The 19,825-nt window shown below is 45.0% G+C and overlaps 2 protein-coding genes across 4 annotated transcripts in view; both read right to left on the reverse strand.

The window, feature by feature from the left end:
- Positions 1 to 940: 940 nt before the first annotated feature.
- On the reverse strand, positions 941 to 3,882 carry ACTA1 (actin alpha 1, skeletal muscle). Of its 2 annotated transcripts, none has more exons than XM_036123367.2 (7): positions 3,760 to 3,882; positions 2,707 to 2,847; positions 2,276 to 2,600; positions 2,004 to 2,165; positions 1,717 to 1,908; positions 1,426 to 1,607; positions 941 to 1,342 (listed from the first exon to the last, which is right to left on the reverse strand). In XM_036123367.2, exons 2-7 carry the CDS (start codon positions 2,833 to 2,835, stop codon positions 1,199 to 1,201), a joined length of 1,134 nt encoding a protein of 377 aa, XP_035979260.1. In that variant the 5' UTR covers positions 2,836 to 2,847; positions 3,760 to 3,882; the 3' UTR covers positions 941 to 1,198. The 2 variants fall into 2 exon arrangements, with proteins under 2 accessions (XP_035979260.1, XP_035979261.1); XM_036123368.2 differs by having other exon boundaries at positions 3,778 to 3,862.
- Positions 3,883 to 8,059: 4,177 nt separating this feature from the next.
- Positions 8,060 to 19,825, reverse strand: part of NUP133 (nucleoporin 133) — a 67,870-nt gene continuing 56,104 nt past the window's right edge. Inside the window, exons 22-26 of one of the 2 annotated variants that reach the window (XM_078077690.1) lie at positions 19,332 to 19,450; positions 18,308 to 18,388; positions 17,468 to 17,532; positions 15,709 to 15,797; positions 8,060 to 11,211 (exon numbers count right to left, since the gene is read on the reverse strand). In XM_078077690.1, coding sequence (XP_077933816.1) covers positions 11,075 to 11,211; positions 15,709 to 15,797; positions 17,468 to 17,532; positions 18,308 to 18,388; positions 19,332 to 19,450 — 491 coding nt within the window. In that variant the 3' untranslated portion in view covers positions 8,060 to 11,074. Of the gene's footprint in view, positions 11,212 to 15,708; positions 15,798 to 17,467; positions 17,533 to 18,307; positions 18,389 to 19,280; positions 19,451 to 19,825 lie in introns of both variants that reach the window. The other variant, XM_078077689.1, reaches the window with a different exon arrangement.

Raw genomic sequence — 19,825 nt, forward strand, 5'->3', positions numbered from 1 at the left:
CATATTGTTGATTCTACTTACAAATTACCTTCTTTGAGTCAGAATCTATTTTATTCAGGTACCACTGTCCTTGGTCATCTTGACTAGAAAACATTAAGCTAGGTTTTAAACAAGTAGGTACTGTGCTCTCCCATGGAAATTCCACCTCTGTTAGTATATTTTGTGCCTTTAGAATATGGCCAGTGGTGGGAAGGAGTGGGTGGTGTTTCTCCTCCCTTGGCTACCCCTCTTCTTCCAGTGCCAGTCTCAGCTCCACTCCCTGCAGACACCTCCTTGCTGGGCTGCCCTCGGTGTCTGTGCATGCCCAGCATATGCTGTCCTTTCTGGGCCGCTCATCTGGCCCTTCCTCACCCTCCTCCCACCTCTGGGCGCGGCCCCTCCCCAGCCCCACACCGGAAGAGGCACATTTTTATACCACCATCACCTTGGCATGAAGCAAAGGACTTCCCGGTCTGGAAGAGAAGTGATTGTCTTCACTTACAAATGAAAACTGGTTCATTAAATGCACAACACAGCCCTTTCAGTTAGATCTCGAGATTCAGGAGGGAATACTGATTTCCTTAAGGGAATGCCCGACCGGCCGTAGGGGGAGCGGCTCTCGGGCGCCAGCACCGCGGACAGCGCCCGATGCCTGCGGCCGGCCAGAGCCACCCGCCCGCGGCCCCCCTCGAGCCTGGGGCTCAGTGCAGCGCCCTGGAGAGGGAGAGCTTCCTCAGCACACACCGGAGGGCCAGGTCGGGCCCTCGACGGGCCTGCCAGTGTTTGGAAATGGATCTGATGCGGGGGGGGGGGGGGCCGGGGACCGTGAGCATGGGAAGACTTAACTAATGGTGTGGCTCGGAGCGCACTCATTCCGAGTGTTGTGAAAAGTGACACAAGAAGATGGGGCCCCTCTTCCTCCCCTGTGCCCTTCCCCCCGCAAGTAAACACAACAAACAACTTTACGCAACAGACAGAATGGCTGAGTTTAATGCTTCAAGTTTTCCATTTCCTTCCACAGGGCTTTGTTTTAAAAATAACAAAATGAGGTAAATAAGTTAATGTATGTACACTTTATAAACATTGTGTCGCGTTGCGGCTGCAGCAACTCAAGTTGTTAGAGACGAAGTTGCTGCGCGGTGGCTCGAAGTCAGCCACCTGCAACCTGAGCCGATTTGTCGTCCTGAGGAGAATTCGAGCGCTGTTGGTGGAATGGGGTCTAGAAGCATTTGCGGTGGACGATGGAGGGGCCGGCCTCGTCGTACTCCTGCTTGGTGATCCACATCTGCTGGAAGGTGGACAGCGAGGCCAGGATGGAGCCGCCGATCCACACCGAGTACTTGCGCTCAGGTGGGGCGATGATCTGAAAGACAGTGAGCGCGTCAGGAGGGCGAAGGCCGCAGCCCTGAGCCCACGCGCGGGCAGGGGGCGCGGGCCGCCGCCCACCTTAATCTTCATAGTGCTGGGGGCCAGCGCCGTGATCTCCTTCTGCATGCGGTCGGCGATACCGGGGTACATGGTGGTGCCCCCCGACATGACGTTGTTGGCGTACAGGTCCTTCCTGATGTCGATGTCGCACTTCATGATGCTGTTGTAGGTGGTCTCATGGATGCCCGCCGACTCCATGCCTGGGGGCCGCAGGGAGGAGCGTGAGCCGGCGGGGGGCGACCCGGGGGCCGGGCGGGGCTGGGCGGCGCGGCCCCAGGGCTGCTGGCGAGGCCCGCGAGCGGGACTCACCGATGAAGGAGGGCTGGAAGAGCGTCTCCGGGCAGCGGAAGCGCTCGTTACCGATGGTGATGACCTGTCCATCGGGCAGCTCGTAGCTCTTCTCCAGGGAGGAGGAGGACGCGGCCGTCGCCATCTCGTTCTCGAAGTCCAGGGCCACGTAGCACAGCTTCTCTTTGATGTCGCGCACGATCTCGCGCTCAGCTGTGGGGGGCGGGGGGCAGGAGAGGAGCTCTCAGCGCAGGGCCCCGGGGCCCGCGCGCCACCCAGCCCGCCCCGGTGCCCGGAGCGCCGCGCACCTGTGGTCACGAAGGAGTAGCCACGCTCAGTGAGGATCTTCATCAGGTAGTCGGTGAGGTCGCGGCCGGCCAGGTCCAGGCGCATGATGGCGTGCGGCAGGGCGTAGCCCTCATAGATGGGCACGTTGTGGGTGACGCCGTCGCCAGAGTCGAGCACGATGCCTGCGCGCGGGGCGGGGCGGGGGACAGGGCGGCGAGTGAGCAGGCGCCCCCCGGCCGGCGCGGGCCGCGGGCGGGAGCGCGGGGGTGGGGCGGCGGGCGCGCGCACTCACCGGTGGTACGGCCGGAGGCGTAGAGGGACAGCACGGCCTGGATGGCCACGTACATGGCGGGCACGTTGAAGGTCTCAAACATGATCTGGGTCATCTTCTCGCGGTTGGCCTTGGGGTTGAGGGGGGCCTCGGTGAGCAGGGTGGGGTGCTCCTCGGGGGCCACGCGGAGCTCGTTGTAGAAAGTGTGGTGCCAGATCTTCTCCATGTCGTCCCAGTTGGTGATGATGCCGTGCTCGATGGGGTACTTCAGGGTCAGGATACCTCTCTTGCTTTGAGCCTCGTCGCCCACGTAGGAGTCTTTCTGACCCATGCCCACCATGACGCCCTGCGGAGCGGAGACACCACGCGCACGTTACCGCGGCTCACAGCGGCCCGGGGCCCGGCTCCACGGGGACCCCGACCCGGCTTGGTCCGCCGGGCGGCAGCCTGACCTGGTGGCGAGGGCGGCCCACGATGGAAGGGAACACGGCCCTAGGGGCGTCGTCGCCGGCGAAGCCGGCTTTCACCAGGCCGGAGCCATTGTCGCACACGAGGGCGGTGGTCTCGTCTTCGTCACACATGGTGTCTGGTTTCTGCAAAGGACAGCAAGGCCGTGGAGACACACGGCGCGTCAGCACAGCGGCCGCGCTGGCCCGAGAGCCCTCCCTTCCCGGGGACCGACGGACACCCCCAGCCGGGAACGGCGCACAGCCGGCCAGGGGAGCCGCCGAAGGGACCCGTCCCGAGCTTCGCTCCCCAGGCTCAGGGCTGCGCTGCCCTGAGAGGGAGAGGGAGAGGGGCACAGGGTCGTCGTCGCGTCGTCGCGACCACACGGAGGATTTCTCCACCCCGGGAGCCCCGGCCCAGGGTCCGCCGAGACTTCTCTGCCTTCCTGCAGCCTATCCGCGGCAAGAGCCAGGCGCTGGCGCCCACCCTCTCCGCGCCTCCGCGGCCTCGCCTAGGAGGTTAGGGCCGGCGATACCTGCTCGCTGCGCACGCGTGCGGGTGCGGGTGCGGGGGCAAAGACATGGCCGTGGGAGGGGCCTTGGTGCTCCATCCCGGAAGGAATGGCCCATTCCGGACCCTCTTGACATTCCAGGCTCAGAACAGAGGCACCTTTTCGCCTGCTGGCCAACCCAGAGAATAGTGGCCCCTGATGATCTTTGGGGGAGGTTCGTTGGGGAGGTATTGCCCTTGGGACGACTAAAGCAAAACCTTTAATCTACCTGGCACACGCTAAGCCGCCAGGTAGCGGAGCCCAAAGGGGCTGGGGATAAATTGGGAGACGTTTCCAAAAACTGATTGTGTCGTGTCTCCTCTATAAAGCGCGTGTAGCTCTGAGGACCAAGACGCAGCGGGGCAGAAAGTAGGCCTTGGGGCTGATCAAACGAGTCGGTTGGGTTCTACCCCGGAGTTCTCCAGGCTCCCCTCGGTGGTGCCCTGTCACCTTGTCCCGCTGTCCTACTGTTCTCCTGTCCCCGTCCCCTCCCCCACTCCCGCCCTACCTGGGCGGGTGGCTACACCTGTTGCTCTCCGGCTCGGGCCCCGGTCGCCGCGGGAGGGAAGCGAGGCTTCTCTCGGCTGTGTCCGCTGCGGTGGCCGCTGGTCCTCGCGCTCAGGTTTTATATAGCCCGCGGGCGCCGCCCCCCCGCGCCGCCCCGCAGGAATGTCGCTCCCCTTCTCGAGCCATATTTGGGTGTTGGGCACTAGAGCCCCCTCCCCCAGCCGGCCCGCGGCCTGGGCCCCAGCCCGGGTCCCCTGCGCTGACCAAAGAAGGAGCGGCCTGGCCCGAGCCCAGGTAACGCGGGCCGGGCCGTATATGGAGCGTGTCCCCGGACGGTCGGCCCCTCCCGACCCGGTCCAGTTGCCCGCCCGAGGGGATGGGGTGGGGCGAGGGTCACCGCGCGCGCCAGTGGGTGCGTGTGTGCGCCTGCGCTCCCGGAGCTGCACCTGTCCGCAAGGCCTCCCCAGCCCGTCCGCTCTGCTCGCACTGGGCGCTCCGGAGGGTGCCTCCCACATTTCAACCCTTCTTTGGCTTTACTCAGACCCCCGAAACCCCACGCGCGGCTACAGGGAGGAGGGAGCCGTGTCCCAGCGGTGGGACAGAGAGGACGGGGGTAGCAGTCATACCGGGTGTCCCAGGAAGGGAAGGAAGGAGACCCCCCGCCCCCCCCGCTAGTGAACTTCATTTCTCCCTCTCCACCCCTGAGCTCCCCAATTCAGAGGGCTGACCCAAGTCGGCCCCCGCCCCCACCGCGGAGAGGGCAGCCGGCGGCGGGAGGGCGCGCAGCTGTCGCGGGCCAGACAACTGGCGGCGGGAGGAGAGGACGGAGAGGCGGGGAGGAGGAGGAGGGCTCCCGGGGACAGGCCGGGTCGGCGGCTCTGACAGCGGCAGGCACAAAGCCAGGGCACCCGGAGCCGTTCGCCTCAGTGACGCGCAGCGCACCCGGGCGTTCACGAAGGGCGTGAATTTGGGGGGTATTCTCTTTCTCCCGGACTGACCTGCCCCAGGTTGGGTGGGCCGAGCTGAGCTCCCAAGTCCCCACCTCCTTGGTGGGGCTAAGAGTGTCCCTGTCCTGGGACTGAAGGGCCAGGGTCACAACCCACGACCTGGTGGTGGAATGGGTGAAGCACCCTTACTAAATGAAACCTTGCTCGACCTTTCTCCCAGTAAAGAGGACAAGGACATTGCACTCTAGGATGGGTAGCAATTTTTCCTTCTGCAAAGGCTGAACAAACTCATCTTTATATTTAGAGGATGATGCCTTGCCAAGGCCAGGCCACTTCCCAGTCCACCTTGAAGTCACCATCTACCAGAGGCTGCTGAAGCGGTTCTATTTATATCACTGATATATGGGGATATGCCTTTCAAATTTTCTAGAAGGATTTGGATCTACTTATGGTAAGGTGGAGTGAGGGTCAGAGGAGGTTATCCAGTTGGTGCTGGTCTCACATTTTCTCTTTTTTTGGCAGGGGGTGGGGGAGCGAGCGCAGTCCTAACCCTGATGTAGAAGGCACAGGGAGACACAATTTTCTGTGATGAACTCAGTGACATGCTTTGAGGGGGTACATCAGTGACGTGGGACAAGTGAGAATGGAATCATTCATTTTTCTGATGTGCTTAAGTGTTCCCAAAATAGTTGTGATTCACATTTGGTAGTGGAACTCGGCAACTGGGACAGGTGTGGATTCTCTGGAGGAGGGACAGAAAAGCACATGTAACCCTCCTCTGTAGCCCCACATCATGGCAGCTCTTCCTAAAACCATCAGTCAATTAAAAAATAGTTTGGTTAGTATGGGGCTTACGCAGTGAGTGTAAAGTGTCAGCTAAAAGCGACCGTGGTTTTGCATTTAGCTTTTTCAATTATTTTAGAGAATGAGTGACTGACAGAACTACCTTTCATTTGTAATACCTCATGTCCTGCTGTCAGTGGGTAGTGAAGAGACTAGAAAAAAATAAACTGGCAAATGCACTATAGGTACAATATAAACAGAAAAGCTTAAATTTTGCCCTGAAAGTAGGAAGAATACCTAAGAATTTGATATTTTAAAGGAGAACGGGGTTGTCAATATTTCCCAAAACTCTTGCTCAGTGGTGCAGTTCTTCTCTCTTCTATTGCAAGCTTTTCTAAGCCCAGAGTCTATGAGCTTCAAACACACAAAGCTATGAAGAAAACACTCAGGAGGGAGGAGACTGCTAGTACAGCAAACCTTGGGGAGGGGGGGCCTGAGAACACCGGGCCAGACATCTGCTTTCTGCCCACGGTTGGGGCTGTTTAAATAGTCTCTGACGGGTCACTATGGGGCCACCCAGTCCCATTCTGGTATAGTTGAATTCTCATTGGCCTAGGGGATAGACCTAACAGGTGAGTGGAAAAACTGTCTCCATACATGTACACTTTTGGGGAACACACCAGTGCTCTGCTCTCCCCTGATAAGCAGGTGACTGCCTGCATACCCTTTTGAGAACTATCACTAAGTAAAGCTCAGTCATGTAGGGTATGCCTGAGAGTGCCTGCTTCTAAGTTTTCAGGTGCAGCCACGCTCTTGAAACTTGACAGGGCCCTCGTGCAGCTATTCAGCTGTGGCCTCACAGCTCCCTCCTCCGCAGCCCTATACCCTGAGCTCCTCACAATCTGCAGACCCCACTATCGCTGGGTCTAAACCTTCTATCGTTTCCTATCGATTCAAATATGAATTCAGGGGCGCCTGGGTGGCTCAGTCCGTTGTGTGCCTTTGGCTTAGGTCATGGTCTCGGGGTCCTGGGATTGAGCCCCAAATCAGGCTCTCTGCTCAATGGGGAGTCTGCTCCTCCCCCCACTCGTTCTCTCTCTCAAAAAAAAAAAAATCAAATATGTATTCATAAAACTTCATATGCTTTCATATTGTTAAAAGCATATAGGCTTTTAATTATTCTGAGGTAAATAAGATAGGTACTAGTCATTCAGTTTTAAGAATCAGAAAAGCAAGGCCCAATGAGCTAGACCACACTCCCAGGTCCCAAAGCTGGGGCTTGGGTGACTCTCTCTCCCACTAGGAGTAGTCAGGGCAGGGCAGGGACTGCTTTCTACCTTCCTTTAATACTTCCCAACACTTGGTTTGGTTCTGAAAATAAGAGATCCTCAAGAGATCTTTTCCAACGAGGGGCCAAAGACATCCTGCAGTGAAGTCATGGCTTCTGCCTTGGCCATCTCTATCGGCCTAATGATTCCAATGGAGCCATCAGCTCTCCGCCCCCCACCCCACTACCTCCTAGTATCCAGCATAATAAGTGGGTTAAAAGCTTGCACTTTGCAGTAAAGTATTTCTGGGTGTACCCTCCTCCCCTTCTGACTGGCTATGTGACCTTGTGCAGCTCACTTCAAGAAAGACTCCATATTCTCAACTGAGGATACTACCTACTCCTTAACATTGACTTGAAGATTAAAACTAGGTAAGTGCCTGGGACATAAACACTCAATAAATAGCACAGTATCTTTCTTCTGAGTGTTTGGAGGAGGTGAGGGGGGTGAGGTGGTAGAAGAGGGGAGCAAAGGACATTCAAAATTATTACAACTGTTTGCTAAACATGTCAGCATCATCACAAACTGAACAGGAAGAGTCATGTAAGTTTACAGGAATTTGGAGTACACACAGATTTTTGTACAAAGATTTATTCTAGTAGTATCTAAAAAAGCAAACCCCCCCCCCCCAAAAAACAAAACAAAACCCAACCCAAACCAAAACCATTAACTCAAGTGTTCAAATCGTTAAGGAGGCAGAGAACCATTAAATAAAGCATGGCACAGCCATGTGGTAAAGTATCATGCAGTCATTAAAAAACTGTATCTTGAACTGTGAAGACATGCATTTTTGAAGGGGGGGAATTGTTTCTTCAGGGTGTGAAAAAAATCTTAAATTAGGTATTACAATGATTTGTGGCCTCCAGAAGCACAGCACATAAAAAAATATACAGTATGTCTGCAGTATTAAACTTTGCTGGGGGGGGATGCGGGTGGAGTGATTAGAATAAAACTATCTAAAAAGAGTCCTCAGGAATGACAATGGGAAAAAGACTGGGAAACACTGGATTAAGGATACGTGGAGATGCTCACAATATACACTAGGTTATAGAATACACAGTATGCATAGTCCCAAACTGTCCAAGATGTATTTCACTTTTTAAAAGTTTAAGTAATCTCTACACCCAACATAGGGCTTGAACTCATGATTCTGAGATCAGAGTTGCATGTTCTTCTGACTGAGCATCAGGTGTCCCTAAGATACATTTCAAACTGGTAACTGAAGCTATTTCTAGCTGGTGGGATTATAGGGCTTTATCTTCTTCCATCTACTTTTTTAAAAAATAGGTTTCACATTTTCTAGTTTTTTTTTTTTTAACTTAAGAATTAATTAGGGCACCTGGGTGGCTCAGTCGGTTAAGCGTCTGCCTTCGGCTCATGATCCCAGGGTCCTGGGATTGAGCCCCATGTGTGGGGCTCCCTGTTCAGCGGGGAGTCTGCTTCTCCCTCTGCCCTCCCCCCGCTCATACTCGCTCTCAAATAAAAATCTTTAAATTTTTAGAATTACACAAAATTATTTTTTAAAATTATATTTTGGTATCTAATGAGTAGATTTTACATAGAAATATGTAAAACTCTTTTCTCTTCAGGCATTCTCCAAATTAAAGGTCCAGGAATAAGCAGGTAGAACTACATTAATATTTCTGTAGTTATCAGCTTCAACATGTACAAGTATGCTGGATTACAATAGATTAAGAAGTGAGTCTGACGACATTATGGTGTGGCTTTCCTTCCATTCCTGTTCTAGAGAAAGCAATCGGCCTCAAAGGGGAAACATCCTGCACGATCTACCCGCAGGACTCGTGTGCCTGGTGGGCGATATACTTCAGGACTCTGATTCAGACCCCAAAGTAAAAGAAACAATCCAGTTTTGAAGTTTTCTTCAAAAAACGAAATCCCTACAACGGAGGGTATCAGTAGCCTTTTACTTCACTGGGGTTTCAGCAAGTCCCTTATGTGTATCCAGTTCTGCCTTCATCCTTGACACATTCACGATTTTTTTTTTTTTTTTAATTTACTTGAGAGGGAGAGAGAGAGCACAAGCAGGGGGAGCAGCAGGCTCCCTGCTGAACAGAGCCCGATGCGGGGCTCGATCCCAGGACCCTGAGATCATGACCTGAGCCGAAGGCAGACGCTTAACCGACTGAGCCACCCAGGCATCCCATATTTACAAATTCTTAAAACATATCAGCACACAAAGCTGGCTGTTCACTTTCAAAAACACATTATTGTTTCATTTAATCAAGGCTGCAAGCTGTGACTTTGAGAAAAGCAAGGACGGGGGGCGGGGGGAGGGAACCTTTCCCAAGTCAGTAAAATTTCTCTTTCCTTAGAAAACATGCTCACCTTTATAATGTGTCTTTATCAATTACTCAATTTATGTAAAAGTCAATTCTTTGATAAAGACTATGTTGTGAAATTTTTAAAATTTAGAAAAATTATTCAAAATCTTAGGCCTTAATTTTACTATTACTAATTTTTAAAAATCCAACCATTTCGGTGCTAGGCTACTGACGACGAGATACAGCTAGAAGAGCGAGCCTTCCCCTCCCTCAAAATAAGACTATGCATTACACTGTGACAGCAGTAATGCAAAATCATGCCATCAACAGGGCCAGGGTCACTCTCAGACTGGCTTTCCTGTCACACTAGGGCTATCAGATTTGTGGCAGCATGTTGAAGGGGGCACAATCCTGTGTCCCCAGAGCACATTACCGAAAAGGATCACACGGGCAAGAACTGTTAATGTCTATGTCCTATAAGATAAAAATTTAGCAATTTCTTATCCGCCACCTGACAAGTTCAACTTGCCTTAGCACCCTTCAATAGGTTCCTAACTTGGACCCTGATGCTGTCCCCACACACAAGCTGCAAAAAAAAAAAAAAAAAAAGACAAGGCTGCTAGTGTCTTTCCTTCGGTTATTAATGTAACAAGCTCCATTAACCTCCTCTTGCCAACGTGTTCAAAGGCTGGATTTGAAGCCTAGAGGGGAAGAGGGCATAGACGGCTGTCCTTTGTGAAACCAGGAACCAGATTCTCTTCACCATATTTAACTTCTGACCTTTTCAGCTGTCGGAGCAAGTTGTTTAGTGAGCATTCAACTGGGCCAAAATCTGAATATGCAGCAACTCCCTGTCCAATCTTTAGTCTTTATTTAAAGCTGATAAAAACTGAGTGATGACATTGGTCAGAACAACGAAGCTTTGAGAACCACTACTTTTCAGTAAATCGGATGCCATATTAAGAAAACCTATAATGGGGGGCGCCTGGGTGGCTCAGTCGTTAAGCGGCTGCCTTCGGCTCAGGTCATGACCGCAGGGTCCTGGGATCGAGCCCCGCGTCGGACTCCCTGCTCGGCGGGAGGCCTGCTTCTCCCTCTCCCACTCCCCCTGCTTGTGTTCCCTCTCTCGCTGTGCCTCTGTCAAATAAATAAATAAAATCTTTAAAAAAAACAAAAAACAAAAAAAACCTATAATGGCTTCTAGCATAACACATGCTTTACATTAGTTAGACTGTGGTAAAGCTGAAATTCAGTGTAAATCACCTTGAAAATACATGAAGCTAATTGAATCCCCATACTGAAAGATTGTAACTAACATTAATACTATAAACTTATTATATGGTAACTTACAGATAGGTTAGAAAACACAGGTCTTATTCACTCCTCTCATTAATACTCTATTATTTACACAGAAATGTTTAATATTTTCCCAATGAATTAACCAGTTCTCAAGCTCACATGAATTATGCCTTGTTTAGTCTTTTAGTCCTATAGCAAGTCAGCAAACCTGACATCTATCTTACTACATATTTCCCACTAGTTCTAACCAAAACAGACACCAAATACTTGATTCTCTTCAGTGCAGAGTCACAGCCATTTCAGAGACAATCAGTGCAATCTTATCATGTTTAAAGTTATAGAAACTGAGGCCGAGAAGTGCTTTGTGCATACAAGTAGCCAGAACCAGAGTAAGAACTCCAGAACCCCCAACAGAATGAGAAGAGAAAGAAAGGGTAGCAAGATTGGAAATAACAAGTGATACATTTTAGATGGAAAAAAGAGAGAAAATATCTTGTAACAAAAAACCAAAACTACATTCAGTCACACAGCTGTTTTGTAGCAGCTTTCAAATAAAGTATACAAAATTCATCAATATATGTTATAGAACTACAAATTTTTAGATGTTTAAGGCCTAAGATTTTTATAAGGACATGCTTACACAAATTTTCAGGGACAGTGACCATTTTTAGAAAAAGTTACATTTGTCCCAGAACATAATATTCATAGTTTGCTTTCAAAACAAACTCAAAGTAAGGATTAGACTTTAAGCTTCCAAGCTGGTCTGCTTGCAGGAGGTCTCTCACCTCTGGCAGGTATTCACTGAGCTGAATGCCTATAAACACAAACACAGAAAGTCCTTTTTTATTTTCATAAGACTCCCAAATGAATGAAGATGATTAATGATAACATCTGTGCTTCTATTTAAAATATAATGTCACTCCACTATTGGGAAATACTCTGTTCTAAATTCCTTCCACTGCCAAACATACTTGCAGGTCTAACGACGGGATATTCTTTACTTACAAGAGGTTGCTTGAGTGTTTTTCCCCCTAGTGGTCAAAATAGCCAATCTGATTAAAGTCTTTAATAAGACCTGAAATACTTTCATTTTTCTCCACAGCTTAAGTCATTTCTTCAATGTGGAAGTTTTTAACTAATAATCACCTGAAAACAAGTATTTCAAACAATTATATATTCCAACAATTATATATTCAAGTATTTCAAACAAATATATAATAATTATATATTCAAGTATTTCAACAATTATATATATTAAGTATATATCCAATTATATATAGGGAAATAATTTAGTAGAATAGTATCATGAAAACTAGTTCCAGTGTCTCAAAATGTATTACAGTCTGAAATGAGACAGGTGAAGAATCATTTCTTCGTTAGACCGCTATAAAGGTGGAAAGCCAATGAGCACTGATGAAATGAAACTGTTGAATTAGGATCTGTGTAGTTACAAAAAGGTATGTACAATTTTCTCACTTGATAAAGAAAACTGGAAAAAAATTTTCAATTAATAAGGCAATATTTTATAATTTGTCACATTAGCATAAGGTTCTCAAAATCAAATACTGAGTTTTTTTTTCAATACCCTCAAAGTGCCTAGCACCATTTTTTGTACTTAACTGTTACATAATAAAAATCTGGGTTATAATAAATGTTATGAGGTGAAATCTGAACTATTTATAGATCCTTTATTATAATTAAAATACTTCAAATACTTTTTGTCTGTAAAACAGCATTACACTTCTGAAAATACATTAATTTCTAAAAGATCAATTCTCTAAAAAAATTAAACATCTTGGGGTGCCTGGGTGGCTCAGTCGTTAAGCGTCTGCCTTTGGCTCAGGTCATGATCCCGGGGTCCTGGGATCGAGCCTCACATTGGGCTCCCTGCTCAGCAGAAAGCCTGCTTCTCCCTCTCCCACTCCCCCTGCTCGTGTTCCCTCTCTTGCTGTGTCTCTCTCTGTCAAATAAATAAATAAAATCTTTAAAAAAATTTTAACATCTTGGGCGCCTGGGTGGCTCAGTGGGTTAAGCGACTGCCTTCGGCTCAGGTCATGATCCCAGAGTCCTGGGATCGAGTCCCACATCAGGCTCCCAGCTCAGCGGGGAGCCTGCTTCTCCCTCTGACCCTCTCCCCTCTCATGCTGTTTCTCTCTCTCTCTCTCTCAAATAAATAAATAAATAAAATCTTAAAAAAAAAAAAAAAAAAAATTTTAACATCTTATTTGGCTTCTATTTTTATCGTGCATGCCCTCTGTTTAGAACTAATATTTGATGATTTCTTTTCTTCACAGCAAGCGTTGAAACTCTGCCCAGTGATATGAGGAAGGTGGCCTCCGGGATCTTGGTAAACTTAAGAGCCAACGCCTCACCCAAAGGGGACAGCGCTCAGCAGATTGTTGACTGTTGCCAGGACAATATTTCAGTCCAGTTTAGGCCAATATTTTGATTCTTAGAATTAATAAAGTAAGATTTTTTTTTAAGATTTTGTTTATTCATTTGAGACACAGATATATATATATATATATATATATAGAGAGAGAGAGAGAGAGAGAGAGGGAGAGAGGCAGAGGGAGAGGGAGAAGCAGGCTCCCTGCTGAGCCAGGAGCCTGATATGGGGCTCAATCCCAGGACCCTGGAATCATGAGCGAAGGCAGACCCTTAACCATCTGAGCCACCCAGGCGCCCCAAGAAAGTTAAGACTTTTGTAAGAACACTTCTCAACTATTAAATGCTGGTGGCTAATTAGAAAAAAACTTAAAGTCCATGTAACGATATATGAATTTTGTGTATCATATACCTCAATAATATTAAAAGCAAACTGAAAAGCTCCATGTGGGTAAGTTAAATATATCTATGGGATCAATTCTTTCTACAAACTGAAGTAATTGCTGGCTGCCAGAGCTTAAGAAATATGAGGCTATCTATATCTCTCTACTGTCAGGATCTGTCCTTTAAAAACATTTGCTATTGTATATAGTAGCTATATTATTAAAAAGCTTCCAAAAATAAATGTATTTAACTTCTTGTTATAAGTATATATACCTTTCATTTGTATATATATGTTTATTTCTATAATAGTTTCTACTTTTGTCCTTTGGTCACAATTTAACAATTCTTTCTGTACAATCACAACTTTCCATTCCTATTGTTCATCTATGATTTATTATCTAAGAATAACAAAAACAGCAAAGTCACCTTTAAATAGCACTAAACACTTAATTAGCCGCAATTCAACTGTGGCACTTTTATGAGAAACAAACTTCACGGAAAACATTGGATTTGGGTCCAAATGCTTTCTAATAATCTATTAGGCTCAACTGGAAAATCTCTCCAGCAGTACAGAGAAGTCAATCATATCCAGTTATTTTTTCATTTCCAAATACAGAAAAGAGAAAGTCCTACAGGTACATTTTAGCTCTTTATGAATTTCAAGTATTTCAAATACTTTCAAACAAAAGACAGATTATTTTGCTATATCCCTTCATTATTTCATTTTTAATTTTTATTTTTGTGACAATGAAAAGGCTTAATTAACCTTTGTGTTATTTACTCATCTTTGAAAAAGAATGCACTATTAAATCTGTCATGGTAGGATGATCAAGTATCCCTTTCTCAAAATAAAAGTCCAGGTCAATTATGAGCAAGTTCCAAATAATCTATTCACAGAATTACATTTTCACTGGATCACTTACAAAAGGAGACTACAAGTCTGAAATGTAATGCTAAGAGACCATCAGATGGGCTGTAAAACAAAAGCTTCTGACACACAAACGCTGAGAGTTTGCTTCTGTTTCACCTCAGAATACTGGTTGGTGTGGTTAGTTTCACACTACTTTTCTAAGGGTCCCCCTTCACGTCCCCTGGTTAAGCCAGCAATTCTAAAATAGAAGACTGCAGAATACAATCCATTACAGAGGGGTTTGGGCTACGAATCTGCAAAATACGTGTAGACATTCAAAGGACAAATGTCTACTGAGTGACTACTATGTACCAGGGATGGGGTTCATCATGTTTCATGTAGATTAAATAATGTATCTTGCATATATATGTATAGGAAACTTCCAAATGTGTGTAAATGTTAGTATGATGGATAAAAGTCCTATCCATTTAGAGGGGCTGAATTTACAGTAACTTATCACTGTGTATTTTTTCCATTTGGTATAAAACAGAGTATCCTTATATCTGCAAAGATTACTGGTAAACACTAAGCCTAATTTGCGCATTGCCTAAATTTAGTATCACACATTTTGATAGAACATTCTGTAATAAATATGAACCACACATGTACAAAATGTGCAAAACTGCTCATCTCTAGTCTAACACTCTCCATATATTAAGCTCCCAGTAATATGAAAAAAGGTGAAAGTAAATACAGTTGATCCTTGAACAACACGGGTTTGAACTGCATGGGTCCATGTACCTGCAAATTTGTTCAATACAGTACAGTATTGTAAATGTATTTTCTCAATAACAATTTTTCTCTAATTTATCTTATAAGAATATAGTAGATAATACACATGCAAAATATGTGTTAACCAACTGTTTATGTCACTGGTAAGGTTTCTGGTCAATAGCGGGCTAATGGTAGTGAAGTTTTTAGGGAGTTAAAAGTTATATGTGGATTTTCAACCATGCTGGGGGTCAGTGCCGCTCATTCACACATTCTTCAAGGTTCAACTGTATCCTCTACTTCAGAATCCCCCCTGAGAATAGCATTTTATCCATAAAAGCTTCTTTACCTAATTTGTGTCTCAATCAGCAAATGGAATTTTGCTGTTTTAGGTGCAAAACATACTCCCTTCTTGTTCCTTTTTATTTTGTTCCTAAGATGAATTTTAGAGTGTTAATGTCCAAAATGGATGTGTAAAAGCATTCTGTAATTTGTACTTTAGTATGGTCAGTTATATATCAAAAAGTTATTTCTCATTTATATATTATTTCAAGTTTTCAATCTTCACAAGAGTTAACTGAAAAATTAAAGGAAATGGCTACTTCTATCATACAGATTTTTGGTGTCACAACCAACATCTGAATCCATTCCTTGTCCATCCTGAATCAGCATGGAGACTTTGCCCACTGGAGTCCACCAGGACCCATGTGGATGGAGACTTCACCTTGACACATGCTCCCCCAGTTGGGAGAGGAAAGAAAAAAACCCTTCCTTCACTTTAAATAAATCTAATTCTGAGTATGATACTGTTTAATCTTAAATCGCCCTGGCATTGACACCTTGGCAAATCCCCGTTATTCTCAGATTTCTAAAATTGAGGAGTGATGCTATAACTTCCAATATTAACAAACCACTTACCATCTTTTAAAAGTTTCTGTAAGATTTTCACAAATATACTGTCTTTAGATACTTCAATTGGATCATCCTTACCATCTGAACTAGACCAGCTAGAAAACAAAATTGCAATGAGAAGAAAATGAAATCATGGACATATCTGAAATAAATGACTTCTGTTTGCTACTGTAGTTTTGTTTTGCTGGTTGTGCCAGGGGTGGAGAATCTTGAGTTTTGTGATACTGTTTCAAAGTATTTAAATAAGGGAGGTTTGAATGTTGAATATACTTAAGAGTCTCTATTTTAGATACAAAATGCTACACTCAGGTAGCTATTCACCCAACATAACCATGTGTATTTGATGTCAAAACAAAGTAGCAAACCACCTTTCCCAAAATAATTCTATCAATAAACAACAAATCTAGTAAAGACTCCAAAGTAGATCTTCAGAGCACAGGTAATAGTTACAATATATTGTAACATATTCTGCTTTTCATAGAAGTAAAATGGTAACCAGGGTCTATTACAATGTAAGTTTTCTTTATCTAGTGAGATTATCTACTGCTGAATCACACACACACACACACACACACACACAAAACCACTGCTTTGTAATCAATGAATATATTCCACAATACCTTAAATGCTCCCACAATGCATTTTTTTTATTTTGAGAGAGAGAGCGAGCACTGGGACACACACACACACACACACACACACACACACACACTGCCCCCTGCCCAGAGCCTGACGTGGGGCTCGATCCCAGGACCCAGAGATCATGACATGAGCCAAAGGCAGACGCTTAACCGACTGAGCCACCCAGGCGCCCCAATACCTTAAAAGTTTTTAAACGTGAAGCCATGACAAGGAATTCCAGTCAAATGACAGCATACTTTTTTAAGATTAGGAAGGAGAATCAAGTGGGCAGAGCTAGATGCTTCAGAGAGTGACCTCCAAGACCAAATAGAAAAACAATTTTAACTATTTGGGAGTGATCAGAGGGAGAAATGCTTTAGTAAAAATAGTTCTACTGCAATTTCTCAGCACCATATAAAAAGGAAAATTGTAAGTAGGAAAGGGTGTTAGCACTCAAGTCACGTTCTCTAAAATTCTTTTCCTAGAAACAATTCAACCCCCCAACTGATTATTCTCAGTCTTTCACTGCCACCACCTTTCTTTGCCACCATTTCCCATAGATATCTCCCTTCTCAGGAAGGAGATGATCATGAAAAAGAGGTCTCAGTAACTTAAAGAGAGTACTGATACTCTAATAAACTTTTTATTTAAAACAAAATGCAGCTTCTTGTTTGGTAGAACTGGCCCAACTTCTGTGAAAATCAGGAACATATATATTTCTGTGCAAATTGACAGTCCAAATTTTAAAATCCAAAGTAGAGGGGTGTCTGGGTGTCTTGGTTAAGCGTCTGACTCAGGTCATGATCTCAGGGTCGTGGGACTAAGCTCCACATTGGGTTCTGCACTGGGCGTGGAGCCTGCTTGAGATTCTTTCTCCCCTTCTCCCTCTGCACCCCACCCCCACTCTCTCTGGCTCAAATAAATAAAATCAAAAGTAGAGATTTATTATACCAGTGGTCCTAAGTCCTTAAACTCTTCCTTAATTATTGAATGAAAAATTAAGATTACTAATGCACACAATAAAATTTTTATAATTATGTTAGAATACAATTAGGTTACAAAACCATTTGATATAGGATATCATAATCTTCCTAAAGAGTCCTTTTCTAAAACCATAGCTTAGATTCATGCTATGAGAACTTACTTATCTCTCTGAAGAGCTTTGCAAAGGATTTCCAGTTTTAGATCATTTATATTTACATCTTCCTCCTTTATAGTAAAACAAAAAAATCCTCATTAAGTGATTTTAAAAAAATACATGCTTAAATTTGAGTTATGTTAACTAATTCTGCATAAATACGATTGATTTACCTTAACTCATAATTTAAAAAAATTTAAGACATGAATACTCAGAAGCATAAACCAATTAGTAACTGTGTGAGAATTAGTTTCTGATTATTCTGTGATAATCTGATTTTATCAGGAAACTTGAAAGGGTTAAGATTTTAAACAAGGTAACATAAAAGCCAATACACTACATTTTTAAAATCTATCAATTGCAGGGCCAACTATTTAACCTACAGAATTGTCATTTAAAGCCCGCCCCCGCCCCCCCCCGCCCCCCCCCCCCCCCCCCCCCGCCCAAAGAAGGTTGAGAAACAGCTCCTCTTCGGGTGAATACTGTGAAGAATAAATTGATAAAGCAATATATCAGACTGAGGAACTAATAATGACTTAATAATGAAAGAGAAAAAAATACCTCAGGACTCTGAAAAGCCGTGTTTTTTATTCATGCACAGAAAAAGACATCTGGGAATGTGTGAGAATTATCAAGAAAGGGAATCTCCTGACAGCTTTTCTAAAGAGCTACACACATTCCAAGAGTTAGGAATAGCTGAACCAGAGAGTCTTTCTAAATTAACACATTGTCATGATTGGCTAAAAGAGGTATTTTTTTCTCTTTTTATAGGTATTCAGTTCTACCAAAAACCATATATATAAATTGTGATACTTGCCTGTGACCATCTCAAGTGATTTTACTTACCTCATCAATATATTCCAGCAAGTCCAAAGCTTTCTTGAAATCATATTCATTAGCTCTTCTGTTTTCTTCACATATATACAGCTATAGAAAGTTCAAATAAGGTTGAGGATTATTTTAAGTAATCCTATAACCAAGACTAGAGAAATTTATGGAGAAGATATGTCATTGTCTTTTAAATAAGTCAAAGGTATTTTTATTTTATAGTAAGAAGACTATCATCTTTGAAAATCACATTCCATCTATCCTCATAATAAACTGTAATTAATTTGCAAATCTTGGTATATGTACTTTTAAAATGTCAGTAAATTTATATTCTTAGGCTCAAGATAGTATACATATTTTAGTATTCTTTTGAGCATATTCTTTGCAATATGCTATATAAGGAGAGGCCGTTGTGAGCTCAATTATAGGAAATCTGTTACTAGTAATGTCTAAAATACTGAAGTTTTTGAATTGTCTTCTTTTTAATAAAATTAGAGCAAATTCAAAGTGATCCTACATCGCTCTTGCATTTGCAATGCTTTCTTGAAAGGCAAAGAGAGAAGCAGAATTAAGGCTACACGTGTACTTAACAACAACAGTATCTTACCCAGGCTGCAGCATAACCTAGCTATGCCCTTAAGAATGTGTTATGTTCCAAAGGAAAAGGGTGAGGATGGTACTTATAGGCTATGAAAATCCAGTTCCTTAAACCATTTTTCTTACGGAACAGCCTTAACTGTACCTCAAGGTACCTACGTGTCCTTTGCCGGAAAATACAAGTACTTTCTTCTGGTCACCGGCATGAGCACCTCTAGGAACAGGTGGAGATCTACAGGGAGGCAGAGGCTGACCCACTACTTTCTGCTAATGTGCATCCTGCTCTCAAGCAGCTTCTAACAACTTATTCTGGGGGAAGGGGAAAGTTACCAGAAAAACAGGAAGCGGGGAATTGACTACTCATAGGAACTATACCATCTGACTCAAGAAATACCGATGCTGTTTTGAGACTGAGGAACGGTGCAAGGATGGGAAAAGCACGCACGCTGATGAGCTGAGGGGCCGTCAGCACTGGCATCGCACTGAGACTTAGCTGTTTCTCCGCCAGCAGCTGTTCAGGCAGGGTCTCCTGGTGCAAGAGAAAGCGCTCCTGCTCAGCCATTTCTAGAATGCAAAATGAGAGGCAGGGAGGGGAGTAAACTCTTCTGCTCTATCATAAAACAAATCTAAATTAAAAAAAAAAAAAAAAAAGAGGAACACCTCTAAAGGTAATCTCATCAGTACTTGGTGATCTTAAAATGTTATTAATTCTGCTAACTTTTGATTTCTGATGTTAAAACATATTCATGGTTTGATTCAAATCATATAAACAATCACAGTCACCAGAAATAGGAGGGGAGAGAAGAGCTATGAAAATAACACTCTACTGTTTGAAGGAGTTGTAGAACAGATGGCTACTTCATGAGGCACAAGTCCCTCAAATCGGGGGTCACCCAGTCCCATTTTATGGTAACTCAGTAACTCCCACCAGAGTTTCTA

This window comes from Halichoerus grypus, chromosome 7, assembly GCF_964656455.1.
Source record: "Halichoerus grypus chromosome 7, mHalGry1.hap1.1, whole genome shotgun sequence".
NCBI lineage: Eukaryota > Metazoa > Chordata > Mammalia > Carnivora > Phocidae > Halichoerus > Halichoerus grypus.

Coding starts and splice junctions, on each gene's coding strand:
- ACTA1 (XM_036123367.2), bottom strand. CDS start 2,835: ATGTGTGACGAAGACGAGACCACCGCCCTCGTGTGCGACAATGGCTCC. Junction 2,166..2,275: donor CGCCTCCGGCCGTACCACCG/GTGAGTGCGCGC, acceptor CCCCGCGCGCAG/GCATCGTGCTCGACTCTGGC. Junction 1,909..2,003: donor CTACTCCTTCGTGACCACAG/GTGCGCGGCGCT, acceptor CGCCCCCCACAG/CTGAGCGCGAGATCGTGCGC.